The 23,023-nt window shown below is 44.0% G+C and overlaps 1 protein-coding gene across 6 annotated transcripts in view; it reads left to right on the forward strand.

Moving 5' to 3' along the window:
- The window catches only part of LOC129495505 (zinc finger protein 236), a 108,066-nt gene that overhangs the window by 17,443 nt on the left and 67,600 nt on the right, over positions 1-23,023 (forward strand). For 3 of the 6 annotated variants that reach the window (XM_055303076.1, XM_055303080.1, XM_055303078.1), the window contains exons 2-9: positions 1,290-1,432; positions 2,709-2,873; positions 10,188-10,366; positions 12,886-13,010; positions 13,310-13,482; positions 15,663-15,806; positions 19,564-19,767; positions 20,628-20,856. In XM_055303076.1, coding sequence (XP_055159051.1) covers positions 1,290-1,432; positions 2,709-2,873; positions 10,188-10,366; positions 12,886-13,010; positions 13,310-13,482; positions 15,663-15,806; positions 19,564-19,767; positions 20,628-20,856 — 1,362 coding nt within the window. The remainder of the gene's footprint in view (positions 1-1,289; positions 1,433-2,708; positions 2,874-10,187; positions 10,367-12,885; positions 13,011-13,309; positions 13,483-15,662; positions 15,807-19,563; positions 19,768-20,627; positions 20,857-23,023) is intronic. The other 3 variants (XM_055303075.1, XM_055303077.1, XM_055303079.1) reach the window with 1 other exon arrangement.

Raw genomic sequence — 23,023 nt, forward strand, 5'->3', positions numbered from 1 at the left:
ATCTTTTCTGTGGTAGACCCATTCTGGATGAGCTGTTCTGTTGAATTATATTAGTGTTTCTTGAAACTGGAATCGGTTTACTCAAGGATCTGCTGTAAGAATTCTTGAAGGTGTCGCCAGCCTTCTCCATGGCTCTCTACTCCACCTTCTTGGTCTCTGCCACCTCCCATCTGGAGAATTGCTCAGTTTTGGCCACTGTCGGGACTGGGGGACTTCTGGCCAAAGCTGGAACTGCAGGCTGTTTTCTCCAAGGAGGGATTTAAGGTCCATGGAGAATTTGGAATGCCCATGTTTACCACATGGACAGTTGAGATATAGGCTTTCTGGAGCTTCCTTGAGGCTTAAAATCAACCCTACTTTACTTCCAAATTTCTACATTTCAGTAATTTTTGAGTCATGTTGATACAAAGAATTGTATGTGACGTATTATTTCTGGTCTTTGTATCATTAAAGTGTATTATATATTTGTGCCTAAATTATAAGACTTGGAGTTTATTATTTTATTTTATTTTATTTTATTTTATTTTATTTTTTTGGAGTTTATTATTTTAAAGAACAGTAGAGGTTTAGGACATTTTTATTTTCTGAGATTCTTGACAAGTTTTTGTGATTATCACATATTTTTATTTGAAAATACTTTTTATGTTTATAGCCATTGACCTGCATGGGTCTATAGAAGTGCATCGTGAAGCCTAAGGATTGTCCAAAGCACTGCAGACAGAGGTCTTCCTAAACCCTAACCATGTGGGAGAATAGAAGTTTTTCCTCTCTGACTTAATCTCGCACTCCAGCAGTTTTCAGAGGTAGATTGAACTAGTGAATTAGCATTTATGCTTCTACTTGAGTTTTGTTTGCTGAGCGACTTAAGATGAACAGTGTTGAACAGTGTGTGGGTTACTGATGGACTCTCAGAGTGACGTAGGCGAAATGCCTCTGTGATTTCCAGTGACTTTGAAACCATAGTAAGCATGAAGGCAAGGCTAAGAGATGTCGTGGCTTTTGCGTGCCTTTGCATGAATCTCAACCTCAGGAGTTTAGTTTCACATTTCTAAAGATCAGTTACTAGCGGGTGCGTAGAATTCTGTTGTCCTGTGCCCCAGTCATCCCAACATTTTTTCTGACTTAAAAATGTCCATTCGAAAAATTCAAGATATCATTAATTTCTTCTAAATTCTCTTATAAATCTCTGACATAATTTGGTTTCTAAACAATAACCAAATAACTTAGTTTTATTTATGTGATGAGAATAACAACTGGTACTTATTGTCTATACTTATGCAATTTTATAGATGGAGTTTTAACATTGAATGCGGAGAACACTAATTATGCCTATCAAGTTCCAAACTTCCATAAGTGTGAAATCTGTCTGCTATCTTTTCCAAAAGAGTCCCAGTTTCAACGCCACATGAGGGATCACGAGCGAAATGACAAGGTATGTATTCTCAAGAGGGATGTCAGAAATGTGAGCGTTGAAACTGGAGGTATTGTAAAACATCAGCATGTCAAATAAAATTTTTTCTTGTATTTTAGATCCGTAAATTGTGGGGCATTTTATCTGACATGAACACGTCTCTGGATGTTTTGTGTTCAGTTGTAGGCATACTCCTGACCCTTATATTGGTTAATGAGATCAAGTAGAGCTTGTCTAGTCAATCTATGTGTTGTAGCTCTGTATCAGCGGACAAAGGAATTGCCTCAAAACAGGACTTTCAGTAGTTTGGTTTTTGTGTGACTGAATGCAGCAGAATTGGTATATCTCGATGTGTTTTTTTCTTCAGCAAGGAGTGTTATCCTGAAGGGGTTGTGCCTTTTAAAATGGTATTCCAGAAATGTCAGATCTCATTTCAGCAGAGAGTAACACTCTTAGAGATTTGAGTCCTCGTTTTCAGGGCCCGGTGTGGGTGAGGTTAAGAGTGTTAGTGTCTTAATGGAATGATCTGCCTAGTAGATAGAAAGTAGCAGTTAAACTACCATTAAAAAATAATCATTGAGTTTCCCGAGGTTAGGAGAATGGCTGCCAGGGAGCTATTTGAAATGGTCAGGAGAATGCCAGGGACCTCTTCTCTAGGGAACAGGATACCACCAACTGGTTTTGCTTTCAGCGTGAATATTCCATATAACGTAGGATAATATATAACATCATCAGTACTGATAACTTGTTTTACCCTCCTAAGTTGAAAATGTGAAAATACTGGCTTGTTGGTATCTTGATATTCAGAGAGAAATACCAGTGGTTACTTTATCTTTCTATAACTAAGGAGAATACCTTTCATTTGGGGAAAATTTTAGACTGTGTTAAGCAACACTCTTAAAATCTAGTAGAAGTTTTTATGAGTACTGACTTTACTGGGAGTGATTCTATGTAGAGCAGTGGGGTTGGTCAGAAAAGAAGGGAAAAATTCACCCTGATGAGCTGAAGTTTTTCATGTTTATTTCCATGGAGACTATATCCTGATACGTTTATATGCAGAGTTTCTCGTTCAGGATATTTTTTGTACAGATGTTTTGTCGTCCTTATAGTCAGATCCTTTGAGAAATTCTGTGAGGAGCTTTGCCGTGTCCATTTTGGATTTATTGACTTTAGGTTCAGAAGAGACTCCAGCAGTTCCTTAGATTGTCTTTAGATTATGGTACTTGTTAATATTTGAATGGCATTTATTGTGGAAAGATTGTGTTTCAGTGGCTTCTTGACTTTTCTCTCCAAATAGCCACATCGATGTGACCAGTGCCCCCAAACATTTAATGTTGAATTCAACTTGACACTTCATAAATGCACCCACAATGGGGAAGATCCTACCTGTCCTGTGTGTAACAAGAAATTCTCCAGAGTGGCTAGTCTCAAAGCGCATATTATGCTACATGAAAAGGAAGAGGTAATTATTTTGGCCTATACTTTGTTGATGGATTTTTAAAATGCATCTAATCCTTGGTCAGGGGGATTTTAGGTATCAACTAGTTTAAAAAGCCTTTCCTATAGATTTCCAGGAGTTAATCATTCAGTGTGCCTTGCCTAATTCTCTAGTTCACTGACAAAACGTTTTATTTTCTGGCCACGTCAGCCCCTTAGGGCAGACGCTTCAATGTGTAGCATATTCAGAAGATCCAGCTATGCCCATGCAGGATTCCTCAGTGGTCAAAGTAAACGTTCTGTTTCTGGAGACAGTAGTATCTCCTCGTTCAGCTTCTGGATCCCCCAACCTGTGGGAATTTGAGAGAAGAGAAGACATTCATGGTGACTCAAAGCAGTTTATACACCAAAGTGAACAATCCTGAAAGGGCCACAGGTGTCTTGGGAGTGCATTGACGTGAATGGGGTGTGTTGCTGATGTGTGAACTGGGGGCTTCCCATTGCTTCGAGGGGTGTGGGCCTGATTGGAGGTACAAATGACTGTTCCTTTAAAAACATTAATTCCCCCCCCATCTCTGATTATTATTGTGTAGGATTAGGAAAATGCAAAAAGTAAAAAGGAGAAAATAAAAGTCACCTTTAATTCTACTGTTGAGGGATGGTTACAGAAAACTATCTGGTATACTTTCCTCCTGAGACAGGAAAACAAATACAGTATTTAAATTGCATATATAAAAATGGAATTCATACTTCCGATATACGTTTGTCTCTTCTTTTTATATATGTCTTTACTTTTTAATATAAACTAATTTATTTTTATCTTTTTAAAAGTGAATTGTATAAATAATATGTGTTTATTTTGGAAAAAATGAGAAACTAAAGATTAACAAGAGTAATAACATAGAAGAAGAAATGAGAATCACAGCATTTGGAGAGAGTGAACACAGAGTCTTTCAGCCTTTTTTTTTTTTTTCTCTATATGCTTTCCATAATAGTTTATGTATTTAAGAATAGTTTAATTTAAAAATATTTATGCTGTTTTATAACCTATTGTTTTTCCTTAATATATTTGTAAATATATCTTTCCCCATTTTCACTTACTACATTATGAGTGTTTCTCCATGTCAGCATCTTAAATTACGTTATTTGTGTTCTGCATCTGGATGTAGCATAATGATATGCAATCATTTCTTTTGTTATTTAACATTTAAATTACTTACACTTTGAAAATATTATACATAGTAGATCTTTGTATACATCTTTAATTATTTCATTAGGATGGATTCCTATGGTTGGATTTACTGAATTAATACCATTTTTTCAAGTTCTTTATAGAATGCCACATTATGTTCTAGAAAGCCTGTGCTGCTTTTCACCTTCTGCAGAGTGTAGGTCTGCCTTGTTTCAACTCATTGTTTTTTTGTTTTTGCTTTTGTCTTTTTTGGAAAGCAGAAAGTGCCTGTGTTAAAGGGTATACTAAAGGATTCTGGCCCAAGTTGTGCATGTACCCAGTAAGAAATCAGAGTAGAGGAGGGCGTGGAACATGATTTCTAGTTCTGGAAGCAGCTTCTGTGCCCTTAGCCAGGCATTCTGGGCACAGACAGATGTCCTCCGCAGCCTTGAGAGTACAAGCCATCCGTTCTGTGCCTGTTGTCTTCAGTTTCCTGCTCCTTTGCTCTGTGACACCTCTGTGCATCGTGGAGCTGTCTTGTGAACAGCACATGGCATTACATTGTGCACACATACGTCACAATCAGCAAGTCTCTCCTGGCAGACACACGATGGTTTTCAGCCTCTGTCTTTACGAACAAAGCTACAGCAAGCAAGCTATTCATTTATGATTCTGGTTCTTGTAACTTGGTTACAGATTCTTCCCAAATCTAAAATTATTATTTTTAAAACCCCACTGCATCTCCTAGCACAGGTCCATGTGCGGTGCAGCATGCACACATCTCACAGCTCGGGAGTTCACACCCAATCCCTCCACCTCCACTCACTCCTTACAGGACTGCTTTGCCTCCCACCAGCTCAGGTTCCTGTGTCCTGTGTCCCATCTTCCATGATGGGGGCTTTGGGGACCTGGCCCCCAGCAGTGGCACACTCACTCCCTCTTTTGCTCTATCCTGTAATTACCTCTGAAATAGTTTTACAGTAGCCTGGCTCAGTGCCGCCCCCCCCCTCCCCCCAAGAAGCCTACTAAAAATCCTCTAGGATTGAAGTCGATTCAGGGCTTCCTGTTTTAGGCACACCCTTTCCCTTTTCTTCCTGACTGCCCTTCCTCAGGTTCAGTCAGTGTGACCACACAGCCAGCCTAGAGCCGGTAGGGGCTGGGGCCGGGCGGGCAGGGAGGGGGGCTTCAGTTTTGAATATGTGGATAGTCACTTCCTATTACAAGTCAAAATGGCACAAACAAGGAGCATCAGAAGAACTGCCGCCCCTGTACCCTCTGCCCTGTCCTCCCGGGGCTTCCTGGGGACCTCCACCTTGTGTCATCTTTGTCTTTGCGCTGTTTCTCTGTAATGATAAGCAAATGTTCGAAGGGTTCCTGTTTTCCTTTTCTGGTTTACCAGTAATGTGAATTTTAGAATTTCGCCTAGTTAAAAATCATCTGGTACTTTTATTTTGACTGAATTAAATGTTTAGATTGTTACAGGGGAAAAGTGAACATGTTGACAGTGTTGAATCAGTCTGGGCTGGGACAGCCAACAGGGTCACCCGGGGTGGGTGAGGACGGCTGTGGCACCCAGGGCACGGCTGTTCCCTGCTGTCCCCTCGTGGCCACCCATGTGCTTCATGGCACCTCTTCTTCGGGGCTGTCTTCTAAGATCGACTATGACTTTCTCTGGGATGGGGAATGGGAGTCACTAATTTATCATTTCCAGGTGTTTAGTTTCTTGGACATTAGTTTCAGAATCTTCCCTGCGATGTACTTTCTCTTGCACACCCTTTGCCCATGTTCTTTCCCACATTGTTCCTCCAAGTGGGGCTCACCACCTGCCCCTCTGAGGATGATCTACTCTTTAACTCTTTGCTGCTGTCAGTTTGTTGTCAATTTAAGCTGTGCTCTGACGTCCTGTCCTGGAAGCCACATGTGCGGGCAGCTGGCCTCAGCTGACCCTCGGTGTCACCGCTGAGACCTCAGCTGTCTGTGCCTTTCGCTGCCCTGCTTGTGAGGAGGTCAGCGTCTCATCATCTCTCACTGCTGGTTTTTTCCCTAAAAAGGTCTTTGAGAAACACGTACTTCCTGGGAGGAGGATTAGACTTCACTTCTTAGTACTGTTGCTGTCCTGTCTCTTGATTCTCTTGGAGCAGGACAGATCATGCGTCTCTGTGGTGAATGATTGTGGCGGAGGGGCGAGTAGTTGCAGGGGCTCTGGCAGGGCCTGCAGCAACGGCGGGGCAGTGTAGACGTGTGCAGCCCGGAGGGGGCTATTGGAAACTGGGGCGGGATCCTCCGTAACCAACATGGGCATCCTGGGCCAGGCAGGGGCTTGTGACTGGGGCTTCTTGAGGGGCACAGGAGACAAGGCTCGGCTGGGCTTGGTTCAGGTGTGGGTGTGTTGGTCGTGGGTGTGTTGGTCGTGGGTGTGTTGGCCGTGGGTGTGTTGGCCGTGCGCATGAAAATGAGGGCTCTCTTCCTGTACCTGGTTGTGGTGGGGTCCAGCCTCACAGTGGCCCTCTGTCGCCTGGCCGGCCTTGTGCAGTGCAGAGCCAGGGGGCTCCTGTGCCATCTGAGTTGTCCGGGACTCCGCCTGCCCCTCCTAGGTCACCTCCCATGGCTCGAGGATAGGGGGTGGAAGGGGCATGCAGGGGGCTGGAGCACTTAGGCTGGGAAGTCCAGCTTGTGGCCGGATGCCATATGCTCAGTGAGGAAGTGTCACCCTGTAAGATACTGGAACGCTGTTATCAGTCTTGCCCACAGATGTTAAAAATCATACATCTTTGGCCACCTTTTTCTGTTTGGTGTGTTTATATTCCTCAGTGACTTGAAGTGAATCTGATATGTTAGGACAGGAAGAAGTCAATAGCCTGTAAGAGTCCAGCTAACATGAAGGAGCCTTATCTGCCCCCCCCACCCCCCCACTGCCACTGTGTAGTGAGGACATAACCCTGAAGGAGCAGGAAGGAGATAGGTCACTCAGGGGCTTTGGGGCCGGGCAGCAGCGTGGCAGTGAATTCTGGGGCATTTCTCCCTCCCACACACCTGGATGGGTTGCTGGACCAGCCTCTAGCCTTCTGCCAATAGTCACAGACAAAACGCTTCAAGAAAACTTGGTTCCCCTTTGCCAAAACTGGCAAGAGGGTGGTTTACCGACAAAATCTTTTTGACGATGCTCCCACCAATCCCCAACTGCAAAGCTGCAAGTGATCCTCTTCCAGCCCATGGTGTCCCTTGTTCCTCAGAAACAGATGGCCTTCTGATCCTATGGCTGCCTGGGATTAGGGAGGGGGCTAATCTTGCATCCCTCTCCTGGCAGAAGGGTGACACCCAGGTCCCCCACCCATTGGTGTTAGCAGAGCCGTGCTGGAAGCTGACCTCTCCTACTTTGCCCAGCAGGCAGGGTCCTGATTCTCTGAGTGTCAGTGGGTCAGGGTGGAGTTGAACCTCACTGCCCCTGGCAGCAGTGACGTTAACCAGGTGGTGCCAGATGGCCTAGTCCATGCTGTGCTTTCCACCCCTGGGGTCAGTGGGGCGCTGCAGGGTGACCTCCATCCCTGACGTTGTCCCATGCTGCGTCCAGGCAGAGTGACTGGCTGCTAAAACAGACCTAGAGCCTCACAGTATAACACCCAGAATGTCCAGGATATGGTTGAGAATCACTCAGCAGACCAAGAGCCACGATAGTTCCAGCTCTAACAGAAAAAGACGGCAGATTCCTACATGGAACAGACCCTGATGTCAGAATTATTGGGCAAGGATTTTAAAGCAGTCATCCCAAAATTGCCTTGTGAGTTTTTTTGAAACAAATGAAAAAACGAATAGAGAAAAAAGGGAAATTAGAGTGAAAGATGCAGTGACTATAAAGACCTCAGTTGAAGAGCTTGGCAGTGGGATGGGGAACCCAGAGGCCCCCAAGGAAGCCCAGGGCAGGGAGCCAGTGCTGGCATCTAGAGGGTGTGAGTGAAGGTCCAGGAGATGGGGCTGCAGGGAAGGATCAGGCTGTGGCCCTGGGGTGGGGGGCTCAGGGCAGCAAGTATGTTTCATGTTTTGTACTCTGACCTGTAAAAATTAGATCTTCAGCAGGGTGGAGGCTGATCAGAATGCTGTGCTTGCCACTCGTCCATGACGAATTACCCAGAAGGGTCTGTTTCTAGGGGAGAAAGTGGTCATTGTAGGCTTGAGGAATGACGGTAGCTCTGAACGTGGAGGATGCTAGACGTGGCATGTCCCTTAGTGGCCCTTGGTCCTCAGTCCTCGAGGTAGCAGGGGTGTGTGGGCTCCTTGCTGGGGTTTTCTCGCAGTTGCCGGCGGGTGGGGGGTAGGGGGGAAGGCTGTCCTGGTGCCCCGGGCTTTCGAGGTGTGAAGTGGAGACGCCGAAGACACTCGCCACTCTGTGCTGCACTTTGCCTGCAGCCCCAGGGCTCCTGCCCATGACGGAAGTGGTGTGAACAGGGCTTTCATTCAGAATCCTGACAAGTGTAGGTAGCTTCTGAAATAGACCAATCCCATCACTTGGCAAAAAAGTAAGGAGAGGATGAGTCTGAGCCAGAGCAGTAGATGAGTGGGGTGAGGACGGGCCAGGGCAGGGGAGCTACATTTTACTTCCCAGTTACAGGGTGGGGCACCAGTTCTGGGGGTCCTTGGTGGAAATGACAGTTTTGCCCTACACATTTGGGAGTGATTTTTAATTTTTTTTTAAAAGGATGCACCAGATTATGTTTGGTATTTTTTTTTTCTTTTTGACAGCTTCCCAAAAAGAATTTTATCATCAAGATGCTGACAATTTAGTAGTTCATTATTTCTTTAATTATATAATAATACTAACAAGTTATTTAAGTGGAAGTCTTTATTGAATCGCTCAACATACTCCATTCAGCTAGTCTTTTTCTGCCAGGGATGCTCTTGGTATTGATGAAATAGTCATTTTGTGGGGCATACTCACACTGACTGGACTGTTGTGTACGGGAATGAAAAGAAAGTCTGATGGAACGATAGCTCAATAACTTTTACTATGTGAATATTTTGATATATTTTCAAATTAAAATATATTGAAATAAAATTGATTTTTACCCATTTTTGTTTTTGTTTTGCTATTTGGAAATAACAGTTTATGCTCATTGACAGATTACACTCATTTTTTCTCCATGTTTGGACACTTTATTTTGAAGATCTTTTAAAAAATTGTGTGCTGGACTCTGAATGAATCTGCTAATCACACTTTGTGGTCAGGCAGCAGTTCCTATTGAGGAGAGTCCCTGAATTCTCCCTCTGTGCCATGCTCTCTGTTGTGCATCCTGCATGGATCATCTTGTTTAACTTCCTAATAACCCTGTGAGGGCAGATGCTACTGGCATCCCCGTGTCACAGACTTAGGGTGGTTAACACCCAAGTGCTATAGCTGGTGGGGAACCACCCAACTCTAGAACATATGGGCCCATGTTGCCCAATTGACAGAGGGGTCATTTAAAATTTATAGTAGCCATAGTAAAAAAGTAAAAACGCAAACACAACAGATTAAATAAGTTTTATTTTACTATGTCTTATTTTGAAAATACATCCAAAATATTATTCATATTAAATGTTATTGAGCTGTTTTATTGCTTTTTGCAGAAGTGTTTGAAATCCTGGGTGTATTTTACACTTCTTTCACGGCGCTGTTCAAATACACCTGTTTCCAGTGCCGAGCAAGCCGTGTCTGGACAGAGTCCCAGAGTTCTCTGTGAGAGGCTGCCTGTAAAACAGATTGAAACAATGATAAGTGTTTCCGTTTAAAAATTTATCGGCTGTCATTTTGTTTTAAGGGAGTCTATTAAATTGTAATCTTCATTTGAATTCTGTTCCTGACCCTTCTGTGGTGGTGAAGTCATTCTGCTTCTCTAACATTTGCACAGCACAGATGTATGAAATGGCAGGTGCGCAGCAGCCAGTTAGAGAGCTCACTGTGCTCAGAAATGGCATTGTTCTCTCACCTGTTTCCATGCCTGTCTTTTTCTTCCAATGGAGATGATTCTTATATATTCATATTTGGACAGATTGACACATTTTTTGAGAGTGAAAATAGTGTTTGTTCTAGAGGAAAGAGTAGTTTGTGTATTGATCATTTCCAGTACCAGTTGTTTTAAGAAGTCATGGTCTTGAAACACTTACTCTACTCACGGATGGCCTTTGCTTTTGCAGAATCTCATCTGCTCTGAGTGTGGGGATGAGTTCACTCTGCAGAGCCAGTTGGCCATACACATGGAAGAACACCGCCAGGAGCTGGCCGGGAACCGGGTTCACACCTGCAAGGCCTGTAGGAAGGAGTTTGAGACATCCTCACAGCTGAAGGAGCACATGAAGACTCATTACAAAATTAGGTATGAGCCTTTGCTTGGGCTTGTTAGAAAAAAAGAAATCTATACAATATATTAAAGATTGGTGTAGTTTGCTGGGTTTAGTTAAAAATACTGTCTACTTTAGAAACGGCTACACAGATGCTAATCTCGTCGTGGTGTCAGGATATCCTAAAACGTGTAGTCATGTCTCCGGTAAGAAAGATAAGCTGAAAAATTTTTAAATAGGCATCAGGCTGCATGAGCAGAAATTTTTAGCTAGTATTATAGTGTTAAAGGTTGCAGAACAAGGTATTGGCAAAACGTTTTTATAGCAAAGTGACAAGGTGTATAAAGTAGATCTGCAAAGGCCAGGTCAGCACCCTTTTGAACGAATTAGTTTATTTATACTACCTGTTTAGAACTTACGTGTTCCTGACACAGTGCTTGGTGTGTATGTTAATATATGTCCGTAAGACTTTATTTAATCATGACTAGCAGCCCTACCAGACCAGGATACTTTAATGTCCCCACTTAGTGAATGAGAAGCCCTAGAGTATAAGTTACTTTCCCATGGTTTTATAGCTCAAAGATTTCAAGCGTCAAGGATTTAAACCCTAATAACTGCCTGGTTTTATTTTTTATTTTTTTACTGCCTAGTTTTAGAGCTCATAATAGTAGCAAATATGACTGTACTTAAATGCATACATGCATTTATTTCTAGTAAAACTTAACATGTCTTTCAAGGTTTCATATTTGGTTTATTCCTAATTGTATCTTTTTATTGAATTTTCATTTTCTTAGCAAAATGAAATACAAAGCACCCTCTGGCCCCTTGTGCTCTGGTTAGCTGATGGCCATGCTCAGTTGTCACACTCGAGCTGATTTCGCCAACACACTGTAAAAGCCAGTATCAGTTTTAACTGCTCTTACCAGTTTGGCTCACTGCCATTCCAAGCTCTGAAGTTTAGGAATTATGTGTGCTTTTAAAGAACAACTACAACCACCACAAAAGTGTGTGAAGGCTCTGTAGGATTTATTTATCCTCTTAGGCGCTGTGTTTTAGAAGCATGGACCACAGCCCCCACAGGGCCAGTGCTCCCTTACCCTTCCTATGCCCCCCACTTTGCCTGTTGTTGGCTAATTGTGCCCATCAAAGACGTCACTGCTTCAGTGATTTTTAAACTCCCAGACCAGACTGTCTGTGCTCTATCACACTAGATTTTTATTTTGATGAAGTTTTAACTCAGGCAATTTTGATGTGTCTCCAAGGGTTTTGGAGAGGTGATGAATGATGTCTAGGCAGCCAGCATGCCCTTGGCCACATTGGCTTCTGGCTCTTCTGGGATGTAGGGATGGGCCAGCCAGTCAGCCTCATCCTCATGGAGTGCTCATTTATTAGGGAGATAGTCAGTGAGACAGTTTCAGACAGTGCTTGTGTGGAGAAGGAAATGAAACTGGGTTGCTGTGGGGCAGTGCTGGAAGGGTGGGCAGGTTGGCGAGTGGACTGTTTTAGGCAGGCCATGCTGAGGAGGGGAGGATGTTTGAAGTGAGGAGGGCACTGCCATTCCTGAGAAGGGGATTACAGCAGATGGGAGAGCAGTTGCCCCAACTCAGCTGCGGTGAGTTTTCTCTGCATTTGAAAACAGAAAGGAGGCTGGCGCTTGGGAGCCACAGTGGAGGTTTGAAGGAGGTGGGGCCCAGGGGTTAAGGGCCTCCGAGGCCGTCCTGGGAATGAGGATTTTATCCCAAAGGTAGTGGGAAGCCTGCCCCAACTTAACTGTGGCATGGCTGCTGGGTGTGTGTGTGTGTGTGTGTGTGTGTTATGGAGGCAAGGATACCAGTGAATCCTCATGTGGAAAGAGGACACTTCTCAGATGGTGGTCTGATGACTGGACTGTGGAGAGGCCTAAGCATCTTTGCAGGTATTTTGAGTGAAACCAGTAACTTTTGGAGATGGACTTGAAGTCAGGGGTGAGAGAGAGCAAGAATCTGGGGCGACTCCTCAGGATTGACTTTGCCCAGATGGGAGCTGCTATGTCCTGCCTGGGAGCACAGCAGGTGGATGAGCAGAATCCTGTTCAGTTCATACTAGCTCACAGCTGCCAGGTAGCTGAGCACAGAGATGTCAGGTGGACAGGGAGTTGTCTAGGGCTGTATCTGGGTTGCTGGAGGGAGAACTTTGGGATCAGCAGCCTGTGGATGGTGTTGTAAGGAAGGAGCCTGGAGAATGAAGCAAGACTCAGCAGTGCAGGGATCATACCCACTCATGTCTGTATGTCTGACCACCACAGGTAGAGCTATGTCCAGAAGGGACGGTCTGACCTCTCCCCACCAAGAAAAAGCAAAACTAAGTTTATCTTTTCATCAGATAGGTAAAATGAATTTTATGGTAATGAACACACAGAACAACTGTGCGTGTTTGTGGAGACACACTTAAATGTGATTTCTCACTGAAGCATGTTCTGACCACTGGTCAGCCACACTTGCTGGTATTGTTTTAATCTTGAAATTGCGATACAGAGGAGATGACTTCATGAATATTTCCCCCTGTGTTATCCTAGGGTATCAAGTACAAGGTCTTATAATCGGAACATCGACAGGAGTGGATTCACATATTCATGCCCACACTGTGGAAAGACATTTCAGAAGCCAAGTCAGCTAACTCGGCACATTAGGATACACACAGGTAGGAAATACACTCGCTTTTGGGTGATTCAGGATATGGCTCAAAGGGAAAGACGGGACGTGTGCCTTAGCACTAGCTAGACCTGGATGGTAACGTTGGCTTTTCTGTCCTTTGTGTGGCCTTGGTCCTAACTGAGATTTTGAGTAGACAGTGGATGTATGAGTCTACAGTACAGGCTGTGTTCTGTCTGGACAGATAGGTTTGGGGTCTCGAGTTTGGAGGTAATGCATTTCTCTTTTAATTCATCAGATGCTCATACAATGTGGAATTACATTTTGATCATTTTTTTCCGTCTCTAGGTGAAAGGCCGTTTAAATGTACTGAATGTGGGAAAGCTTTTAACCAGAAGGGGGCACTGCAAACTCACATGATTAAACATACAGGTGAAAAACCCCACGCCTGTGCCTTTTGTCCTGCTGCCTTTTCACAAAAAGGGAACCTGCAGTCACATGTGCAGAGAGTTCACTCAGAGGTAAACATGGCACTTGGGTGTGTGTGGTCCTCACAGGTTTTAGTGGATGGCTCTGGAGGGAAAGAGTCAGCCTGAGAAATCACTGTCTACTTTCAAAATGCAGATTTAGAATTTGTACAGAGCAGACTTTGTTTTAAACAAACAAGCAAGCAAATACATATATATAGAGAGAGAGAGAAAGAGAAAGAAACAGATCTGTGTGTGGAAACGTTTTGGCTTATATATTGCAGAAATATAAAATTATTTTTTCATGCTGTTATAGCTTTGATGAATAAATGTATGAAACTAATTATACCTTTATTAGTTATGATCCATTGATCTCATTGTTAACATACTTCATCCCTTTAGCAAATTTGAAACACAGATACTGTCAAGTGTAAAAAATTGAAAGAGAAAAAATAAATTAAGGGAACAAAGTATTTTTCCTATTCCTATTATTATTGCTAGACTCACATGTGGCCTTGTCCATGTTTTACCAGCCAGAGCCCTGGTCTGTTTTTCTCTGTGTTAACTATTTCAGTGACACTCATGTTCACCATTTCTTGTGTCTGCAGATCATACTGATTTATAAAGCCTCTGGAAGTGTGTCTTGTAAGCAGGTTATCCTTTGCTCCTACTTACTGTTATGGTTTGGTGTTTTATTTATAGTCTTAATTGTAGGGATCCCTGGGTGGCGCAGCGGTTTGGCGCGCCTGCCTTTGGCCCAGGGCGCGATCCTGGAGACCCGGGATCGAATCCCACATCGGGCTCCTGGTGCATGGAGCCTGTTTCTCCCTCTGCCTATGTCTCTGCCTCTCTCTCTTTCTCTCTCTGTGACTATCATAAATAAATAAAAATTAAAAAAAATTTTTTTATAGTCTTAATTGTAGAATATAAATAAACATCTAAGTGACAGATACTTCTATCACGGATCATTTTCTTTTATGTAACTGTTTTGCAGAATGAAGACTCATTTTTTAAAAGCAAATGTGTATTTTTAAATGTTTTCCTTGGAATAATGCCTTCAGTATTACTGAAATAAAAAGTTCATACATACTTCACATAGTTTATAAGCAGATTTGACCTTCCATATGCAATGAGTTACTTTTACAAACTAAGTTTTATTATCCAAGACCAACATACTTGAGGAAGGACACATAAATATTAGTGAGGCAGTGATAATATGGAGTGAGATTTCCTTTAGATCTCAGGAGAGTAGAAGTGGCTTAGACCAATTATTCTTGGGGAGCTGCCTCTGTGTGCTGACGATTGCTTCAAGGTGACTATTTCCTTGCGTGGCACCCAGAGAACCCTCACCGGCACCTCCGAGCAGGCTTGTGAAATGCTTGCTGCTGCCCCTGAGGTCAGGAAACCCCTCCAGAAGGGTAGGGGCTCTCCTGGCACCTGCCCCCCCCGGCACCTGGCCTCAGATCCCCTGGACCTGTGGTGGCAGATGGCCATGTTCCAGAAACGACCTCTGAGGACTGGTTTGTAAATGTTATCTAGTCCTGTGATGAAACTAACACCTTAAATTTGGTTCTTAACAAGGTGCTAGAAGTGGAACAGTTTCTATGTATAGAAGAGGCCGGTCAGTTTTTAGGCTGGCCTTGATAATTATAAGGATAACTAATGCTGAACTTGAATAATGGGTGAAAGAATAGTCTGGGTGCTTTCTGTGTGTCTGCAGGCCCCGCTGCATTTCTCTCCTCTCTGGTGACCACTGTTGGCCTTATCATAGCTATAACAGGTTGACTATAGGGATTGGTAATGAAAACGTTCAGCCTGTGGCCATCCTTCCCAACATGTATATAGGAACGGCCAAAGGCTTAGTTACAGTGCCGTTTACACCTTCGTAGACCTTATTATTTTACACTGTACGTAACCACTGAAGAAACTGAGAATATAAGTCAGCTGTCTTATTTTCACCAAATTACAATAATTGGAAAGTCTGTCCTCTTACTTCTGAACCTGTTCTAATTGATAGAAAAGACTTTTAAGTTTTGATTAATCTCACACTGGCAGTGTTGATTCAAGACTTGGGTCATTGATTTTAGAGCTATCCAATTGAAGAGAAAAAGTAATGTTAAATAGGTTACTTCTGTCATTTTTAATGGAATGGTATGTTACAATTTGCTGTAATTTAAATATTTTTATCTCATAGTTAATGGTAAAAAGTTGTTTTTTCTTTTTTGTTTTTGAAGGTCAAGAATGGCCCTACGTATAATTGTACAGAATGCAGTTGTGTATTTAAAAGTCTAGGTAGCCTGAACACTCACATCAGCAAGATGCACATGGGCGGACCACAGAATCCAGCAAGCTCTACAGAGACTGCTCACGTGTTAACGGTGAGTCTGGCAAGCTGCTTGGTAGGTAAGATAACCTTTTACCAAAATCTGTTGTCTTAATTGTGACCCTTTAAAATGGAATATTATTTAGAATATTATTGAGTACCGCACACGTGCTATGAAAGTTTTTTTATAAAGAGGTAAGGGTACTTTCTTAATTTTTAAATTAATGAAAGAAAACCAATCTTTTTAAACTTTACAATAGTTATCAGATGATCCTTATTTATGGACTGTTATCTGAAACCAATGAAAATCACACAAAATATAATCATTAATTTATGAAACTGTAATTCCTGCAGTGTTATTGATGATTACTATTGAATATTTTTTATCCCTCTGTGAGCATTTAAGAATCAATGATCCTTTTAAGATAACATTTCTCTATGTCTGATGGGACAGGGGTAATTTTTTCCTGAGTCTGTAGACTTTTGGGAAACTAAATCATGTTTTCTGAGATGTATGTAAGAGTGTACGACACACACTCGCATGCCTGTGTTCTGGTTCTGGGGAGAGTCTCCAGCTCTGCCCCGGTCTGTTACCTCTCCTACCCTCTCTGTTGGTGGGAAGCAGCCGAGCCTGAGTGTAGAGGATGTGTCTCCACCGCTGTGGACGGTGCTTCTGTGGACCTTGTGAGCTTGCTGGTGTTGTCAGCACCTGCCAGCATGGAAATTTGTTAGTGTTTACTTCCTAAGCATTAGGTTTGCATTTACGGTTTGTGTTTTGTTGTCTTTTCTCACAATATTGGGAGCTTGACATGATTCCTTGCCTTACTCCTGACTAGGGAGCCTTTCATAAATAAGTTCTAAAACTGGAGAATGATTAAAGTCTAATAATGAAGTCTTTTTTTATATAAATTTATTTTTTATTGGTGTTCAATTTGCCAACATACAGAATAACACCCAGTCCTCATCCCCCTCAGTGCCCGTCACCCATTCACCCCCACCCCCCGCCCTCCTCCCCTTCACCACCCCTAGTTCGTTTCCCAGAGTTAGGAGTCTTTATGTTCTGTCTCCCTTTCTGATATTTCCTACCCATTTCTTCTCCCTTCCCTTCTCTCCTCCCTTCCCTTTCACTATTATTTATATTCCCCAAATGAATGATACCATATAATGTTTGTCCTTCTCCGATTGACTTATTTCACTCAGCATAATACCCTCCAGTTCCATCCATGTTGAAGCAAATGGTGGGTATTTGTCATTTCTAATGGCTGAGGAATATTCCATCGTATACATAGACCACAGCTTCCTTATCCATTCATCTTTCAATGGACACCGAGGCTCCTTCCACAGTTTGGCTATTGTGGACATTGCTGCTAGAAACATCGGGGTGTAGGTGTCCCGGCATTTCACTGCATCTGAATCTTTGGGGTAAATCCCCAACAGTGCAATTGCTGGGTCATAGGGCAGGTCTATTTTTAACTCTTTGAGGAACCTCCACACAGTTTTCCAGAGTGACTGCACCAGTTCACATTCCCACCAACGGTGCAAGAGGGTTCCCCTTTCTCCGCATCCTCTCCAGCATTTGTGGTTTCCTGCCTTGTTAATTTTCCCCATTCTCACTGGTGTGAGGTGGTGTCTTATTGTGGTTTTGATTTGTATTTCCCTGATGCCAAGTGATGCAGAGCATTTTCTCATGTGCATGTTGGCCATGTCTGTGTCTTCCTCTGTGAGATTTCTCTTCATGTCTTTTGCCCATTTCATGATTGGATTGTTTGTTTCTTTGCTGTTGAGTTTAATAAGTTCTTTATAGATCTTGGAAACTAGCCCTTTATCTGATACGTCATTTACAAATATGTTCTCCTATTCTGTAGGTTGTCTTTGAGTTTTGTTGACTGTATCCTTTGCTGTGCAAAAGCTTCTTATCTTGATGAAGTTCCAGTAGTTCATTTTTGCTTTTGTTTCTTTTGCCTTCGTGGATGTATCTTGCAAGAAGTTACTGTGGCCAAGTTCAAAAAGGGTGTTGCCTGTGAAGTCTTAAAGTCCTATTTTGGACAGTCTTTTTTTTTCTTTTAAAGATTTTATTTATTTATTCATGAGGGACATACACAGAGAGAGGCAGAGACACACGCAGAGGGAGAAGCAGGCTCCATGCAGGGAGCTTGACGTGGGACTCGATCCCGGGTCACCAGGATCATGCCCTGGGCTGAAGGCGGCACTAAACTGCTGATCCACCCAGGCTGCCCCCCTATTTGGGACTGTTTTTTAAATAAGATTTTCAAAGTGTAAATCAATCAAATATTAGCGTTTTTACCATTTTCTTTGGCAATTATGCAAATCAAGTATGTAGCTATGGTTAATCGCCTGGAATAATCCAGATCATCTTAAATTTTACATTTTCATTAAAAACGTAAAAGTCTTTGGAAACGTGGAGTCTGCCCTACCTTTTTCCCGAGTCCGAGCATGCAAGGGCACTCTCTCAGACACTGGTCTGGGAAGCCCTGGACAGCCGTGGGCAGCCCTGTGGCCCATGCTCCCTGTCCTATTCTGCCTCTCACAGTTTCCGATTCTTGTTCCACTTTTGAGGGTTTTCCTCTACTCTGTCTTATGAAACTTCCATTGAATTTTTTTGAAGCTGCTAATACTCGTCCTTTGTGATCTGATCGCTTCTTTCTTTGCTGGTTTGGTGCAGTTTCTCCTGAAACCTAATTAGTGTTTCCTTTTTCAAAGTTCTCTTCTGTGCCTCGCGTGATCTGCTTCGGGCCTCCCGGCATCCTCCCTGCTCTGTAGGGCTTGTGACTCTGGACAGCTGGCTGCCCATGTGGGAGCCGATCGTGCACAGATGGAGCAGGGGCATGCCCAGGGCTCCATGACCTGTGCTTGGCCGGGAACCAACTGTGAAACTCGGGGGTCCTGGTGGCAGCACGTAGGGACTTTTTGTTCCATTGGGGAACTAAGTGCCACAAAAGGTGCCCTGGTGCTCCCCAGGAATTCATTTCTATCTCTTTTAGGGGTGATCCCCCATTTTTGTTGCTTCAGGGTAAGTGCCCATCATCCCTTCTGTGGATGGGGAAAGGGGCTCATGGTCAGCCCTAGGTATTTTTCCATCACCTTTAGCTTCGTCGTTGATAGACTTTGTTTCTTAGAGCAGCTTCAGGTTGGCAGAGAGAAAAAAGGACTCCCAGTTTATACCCCCGCCCCCTGCACACTGTGTCCCCAGTTCCTGAGCCGCACCCCGGCTGGGGCTGCAGGGTGTGTTAGGTCCACTTCACCCTGCGCCCCGGGTGCACCTTCATGGATCAGAGGGATGCTGTGTCTGGCTCCCACCATCTCTTCCATGTGGCATTTCAGACTCCTGAGTTCCTGGGGAGACAGGGCGGCTCTCTCCTTGGCTCTTTGTGGCTGTGGCTTTCCTGAGCGCTTCTGCCTCCAGTGCCCCTCTTTCAGAAATCTCCTGAATTATTTTGGCTCTCTTATTTTCTTTATTTTGTAACCCTTTTGCTTCTGTGTTTTACTGGGCAAGGCACGAAAGTGAGGCCTGTGAACTCAAACCCTCACCTTGAGCTGATCGCCTCTGCTGCCACTTAATGAATCCTTGGAACAAGTAGTGTGACAGTTTGTTCAGCACGTTCCTTCAAGGGCCTGATTATGCCTAATGGAAAAATCAATGAGGCATTTTATTTAAAATTTATGATTGGGATATTGTTAGATTTTAATGCTCATAAGGAAGATGTGCCTCTTCCTGTCTTTTTTTTTTTTCAAATTGAAGTACAAATGAATATACTTCTGACATTTTCAATGCTGCTGCTGCTGTGTTTCAGGCCACACTGTTCCAGACGTTACCTCTCCAGCAGACGGAAGTCCACGTCACGTCCGCATCAAGCCAGCAGAATTCACAGGCCGTGACCGACGTCATCCAGCAGCTCCTGGAGCTCTCGGAGCCAGGGCCGGCCGAGTCCAGCCAGCCCCCGCAGCCCGGCCAGCAGCTCAGCATCACGGTGGGCATCAACCAGGACATTTTGCAGGTGAGGTGCACCTTCGTGCTCTTGTCCGTGCTTGTCCGAGACCGAAAAATAAATCATCAGGTCTTGTCAAAGGGGAATCATCATTAAATATGTGTCCTAACTTAAAGCATCCTGTCGGAACATAGGACGTGTTTACGGACAGTGCAGAGTTCTAAATGGTTAATCTGTAAATTTAGCAAAAATTAAAAACTTAGTTTTCTCTGTAAGTGATTTACTTGAGAAGAATAGGTTTTTTAGAACTTTCCTATATCCTGTGTAACTATTGGAGAGAGTCAGTTCCACTTCTCTTATCAGCGTGTGGATGGAGAGAAGAAGGCAGTGGGGCAAAGCACGCTTTTCTAATTTTTCTCCACCAGCCCAGCTTTATCCTCAGATCCTATGTTTGCAAACAGAGCTGGCCTGCCCTATCCTTCCTATTTAGTTACCAGTTATAAAAACTAACCTGTGTCCTGTCTGTACTATTGGGGGGATGAGTTGGGAGGAAGAGAGCATGGCAGCCGAGGTCTTAAGGGCAAACTTACTATAACTTAAAACCCATTTAACTTAAACCCAGATCTGTTTAGAGTTAGGCAAAGTAGTCTGAAGTAAAATTTCTAGATGTCAAAATAATTAATTCCAATTTGTTTTGATTTACCATTCCGTATTTTGTGGAGGTGAGATGTCAGTTATCAGAAGGGACATTTTAGCTTCAAGGAGTTGCAAGTCTGTCTTATAAGTGACTGTTGGCAGTGCAGGTTTTCACATTGCTGGTAGGGTGGAGTTAGAACTCTGGGTAAAGCCTTATTGCATCTTTGTAATTGATTTTGGCAGGCAGATTTGGGCCTCCCACCTCCTAACCTGTTAGTTCTGTTCTGTCTCAGCAAGCCTTAGAAAACAGTGGGCTGTCTTCAATTCCAGCTGCAGCACACGCTCACGACACCAGCCACGCCAGGACGTCCTCTGCGCAGAGCCAAAATCCAGATGCTCCTCACACTGCGAGTGAACAGACCCACCCCACAGATGCAGAGCAGGAAAAAGAACAAGAAAGCCCAGAGAAGTTGGATAAAAAAGAAAAAAAAATTATAAAGAAGAAGTCACCATTTCTGCCTGGTAATTTTAATATGCTTTAAGGTTTGCGTGTTTTGGAGGGCATGTTGATACGCCTATTTTTTTTTTTTTTTTTTTGAAGGAGGTATGTTTGCTGAATGTTCTGATAGTATCGAACTATTTGTTTTATATTTAAAATTAGAAACCATGACACTTGTAACATCTTTCCCTGTGATTGCTGTCTTCTCCTGACAGTCCCTCGGGCTTGTTCCTGGATCGTCTTTGCTGCTCCCTGCAGCCGTGTGCTGACCATGTCTGGCCCTCCCCTTCCCACAGCGCCGCCGCCAGACTTGTGAGCGCAGCTCTGGGCTGGACCCTCGGCCGTTTTCCCCATGTCCCTGCAACTCCAGCTCCCCAGTGTTCTGGCTGCTGCCCTCCCCACAACCTGCCCCCACCCTGGACTTCGGGGTGCACACTGATAGCACAGGGAGGGTCCTGAACAGTACGGGTTTCGAGGCCCATCCTTTCCACAGGCTGGTCTGCATTGGGTGCTCTTTCCCTGCCTCCTTCCCACTGTCTCTGTGAGCTCTGGCAGCTGGTCAGTTGTGCCGCACAGCCTCCTCCAAAGGCCACCAAGCACCATGCTGCTGCTACCTGTGCCCACAGTGCCCAGGATGTTTCTGAGCCTCCAGGCCCATGTGTGGGCTGCTGGGTGGCCGCATCCCTTCTGTTTGCCCCTGAGCACCTGTGGGCCTCACGATGACTCTTGCTCCGGGGCGGCCGTGGCTATGTCCTCCTCCATGCAAGGGGTTTCCGTCTTGTGGGCGAGAATGGTTCCCTAGATGTGTTTCCTTAGGGACCCTCATGGTGTCTTGGGGAGCGAGCCCTCTCTTGTAGGCAGAGCAGTGAACACTCAGCTCTGGGAGCACTGAACAGGGCTTCCCTCTGAGAAGGTTTTCTCAGTGTTGGCATGTGGTGGGCTGTCGTGTGAACCCACAGAATGTGGTAGCTCTTCTCTTTCCCTTGATCTGCCCCCCTTGTCCCCAAGTGAAAACCAGGATGATGGAATTGAAGCACTTTATCATCCAGGGATTCCTGGTGTCCAGGGAGGAAAGAAGGGGGGAAAAGCACCATTTCCACGCATTTTTTATTCGCTGTGCGAAATCTTCTTGGAATAAGTGACCTTGCGTTTTTTCCTGTGCACCTGATAAAGGGTGGACACATGCCACCTGTAGAACCTCCTGTGGGTGGGTGCTGGCTGCCGTCATACCTCAGACGGCACTCAGACTTTGGCAGGTGCTCTCCCAGGGGACCCCGAGAGGAAATGGCTCCAGGACTGGAGGAGGACACTCTGCATCCCCAAGCCTCAGCTGGTGGCAGGACAGGATTTCCGCGAAGCATGCACATGACTCAAATATGGACCAGTCTGCTGTGGGGTTCACAGAGATCATGTTGGCTAATTTGTGAAGTGTCTGAATAAACACACACGTAGATGACTGAGCAAGTTTACCTAGTTCTACTGAATTTTAGATTAAACGTGATCCTCAGTACGAGTTAGAGCCAGCATTTTTTTTTTTTTTTTTTTTTTTTTAGTTGATCCCTCACATATTGTGCAAGGATCACTGGGGACATGCTTCCATAGAAAGGTATTTCTTTGGTTGAAACTTCTCAGGGAGCAGGACACGTTTACTGTAGTGACTGTTTCTGGAACTTGCCATGCAGGGGGAGTTGAGTGCTGTTTGGCACCCTGAGTAGACCATGAGCATCACCTCTTCTTAGCAGCTTCAAATTAGCCTGGATCACATGTCCAGGTTGTACACACTCTGCCAACTGAAGCTGTCAGTGTAGTTCTGTGAGAGTGTTTTTTTTTTTTTTTTAAAGATTTTATTTATTCATGAGAGACAGAGAGATGCATAGACACAGCCAGAGGGAGAAGCAGGAGCCCAATATGAGACTCTATCCCAGGACCCCCCGGTATCATGCCCCAAGCCAAAGGCAGATGCTCAACTGCTGAGCCACCCAGGCATCACTGTGAGAATGTTTTTAGTAGAATTTATTTTGTTATTTTAAGAGGTATTTTATATATTGATTAAAAATTTAGCAAGCGCTTTTATGTTTATCATAAAACTTGACATACAGATTATTATTAAAATTTCACAAAGTTTGATATTTATTGTGGTCAGACATTGGCTCTCTGGAAATCACGATAAAAGGTGTTTCGAAAGCAGGT

The sequence above is a fragment of the Nyctereutes procyonoides genome, unplaced genomic scaffold (assembly GCF_905146905.1).
Source record: "Nyctereutes procyonoides isolate TBG_1078 unplaced genomic scaffold, NYPRO_anot_genome, whole genome shotgun sequence".
In the NCBI taxonomy this organism is placed as follows: Eukaryota; Metazoa; Chordata; class Mammalia; order Carnivora; family Canidae; genus Nyctereutes; species Nyctereutes procyonoides.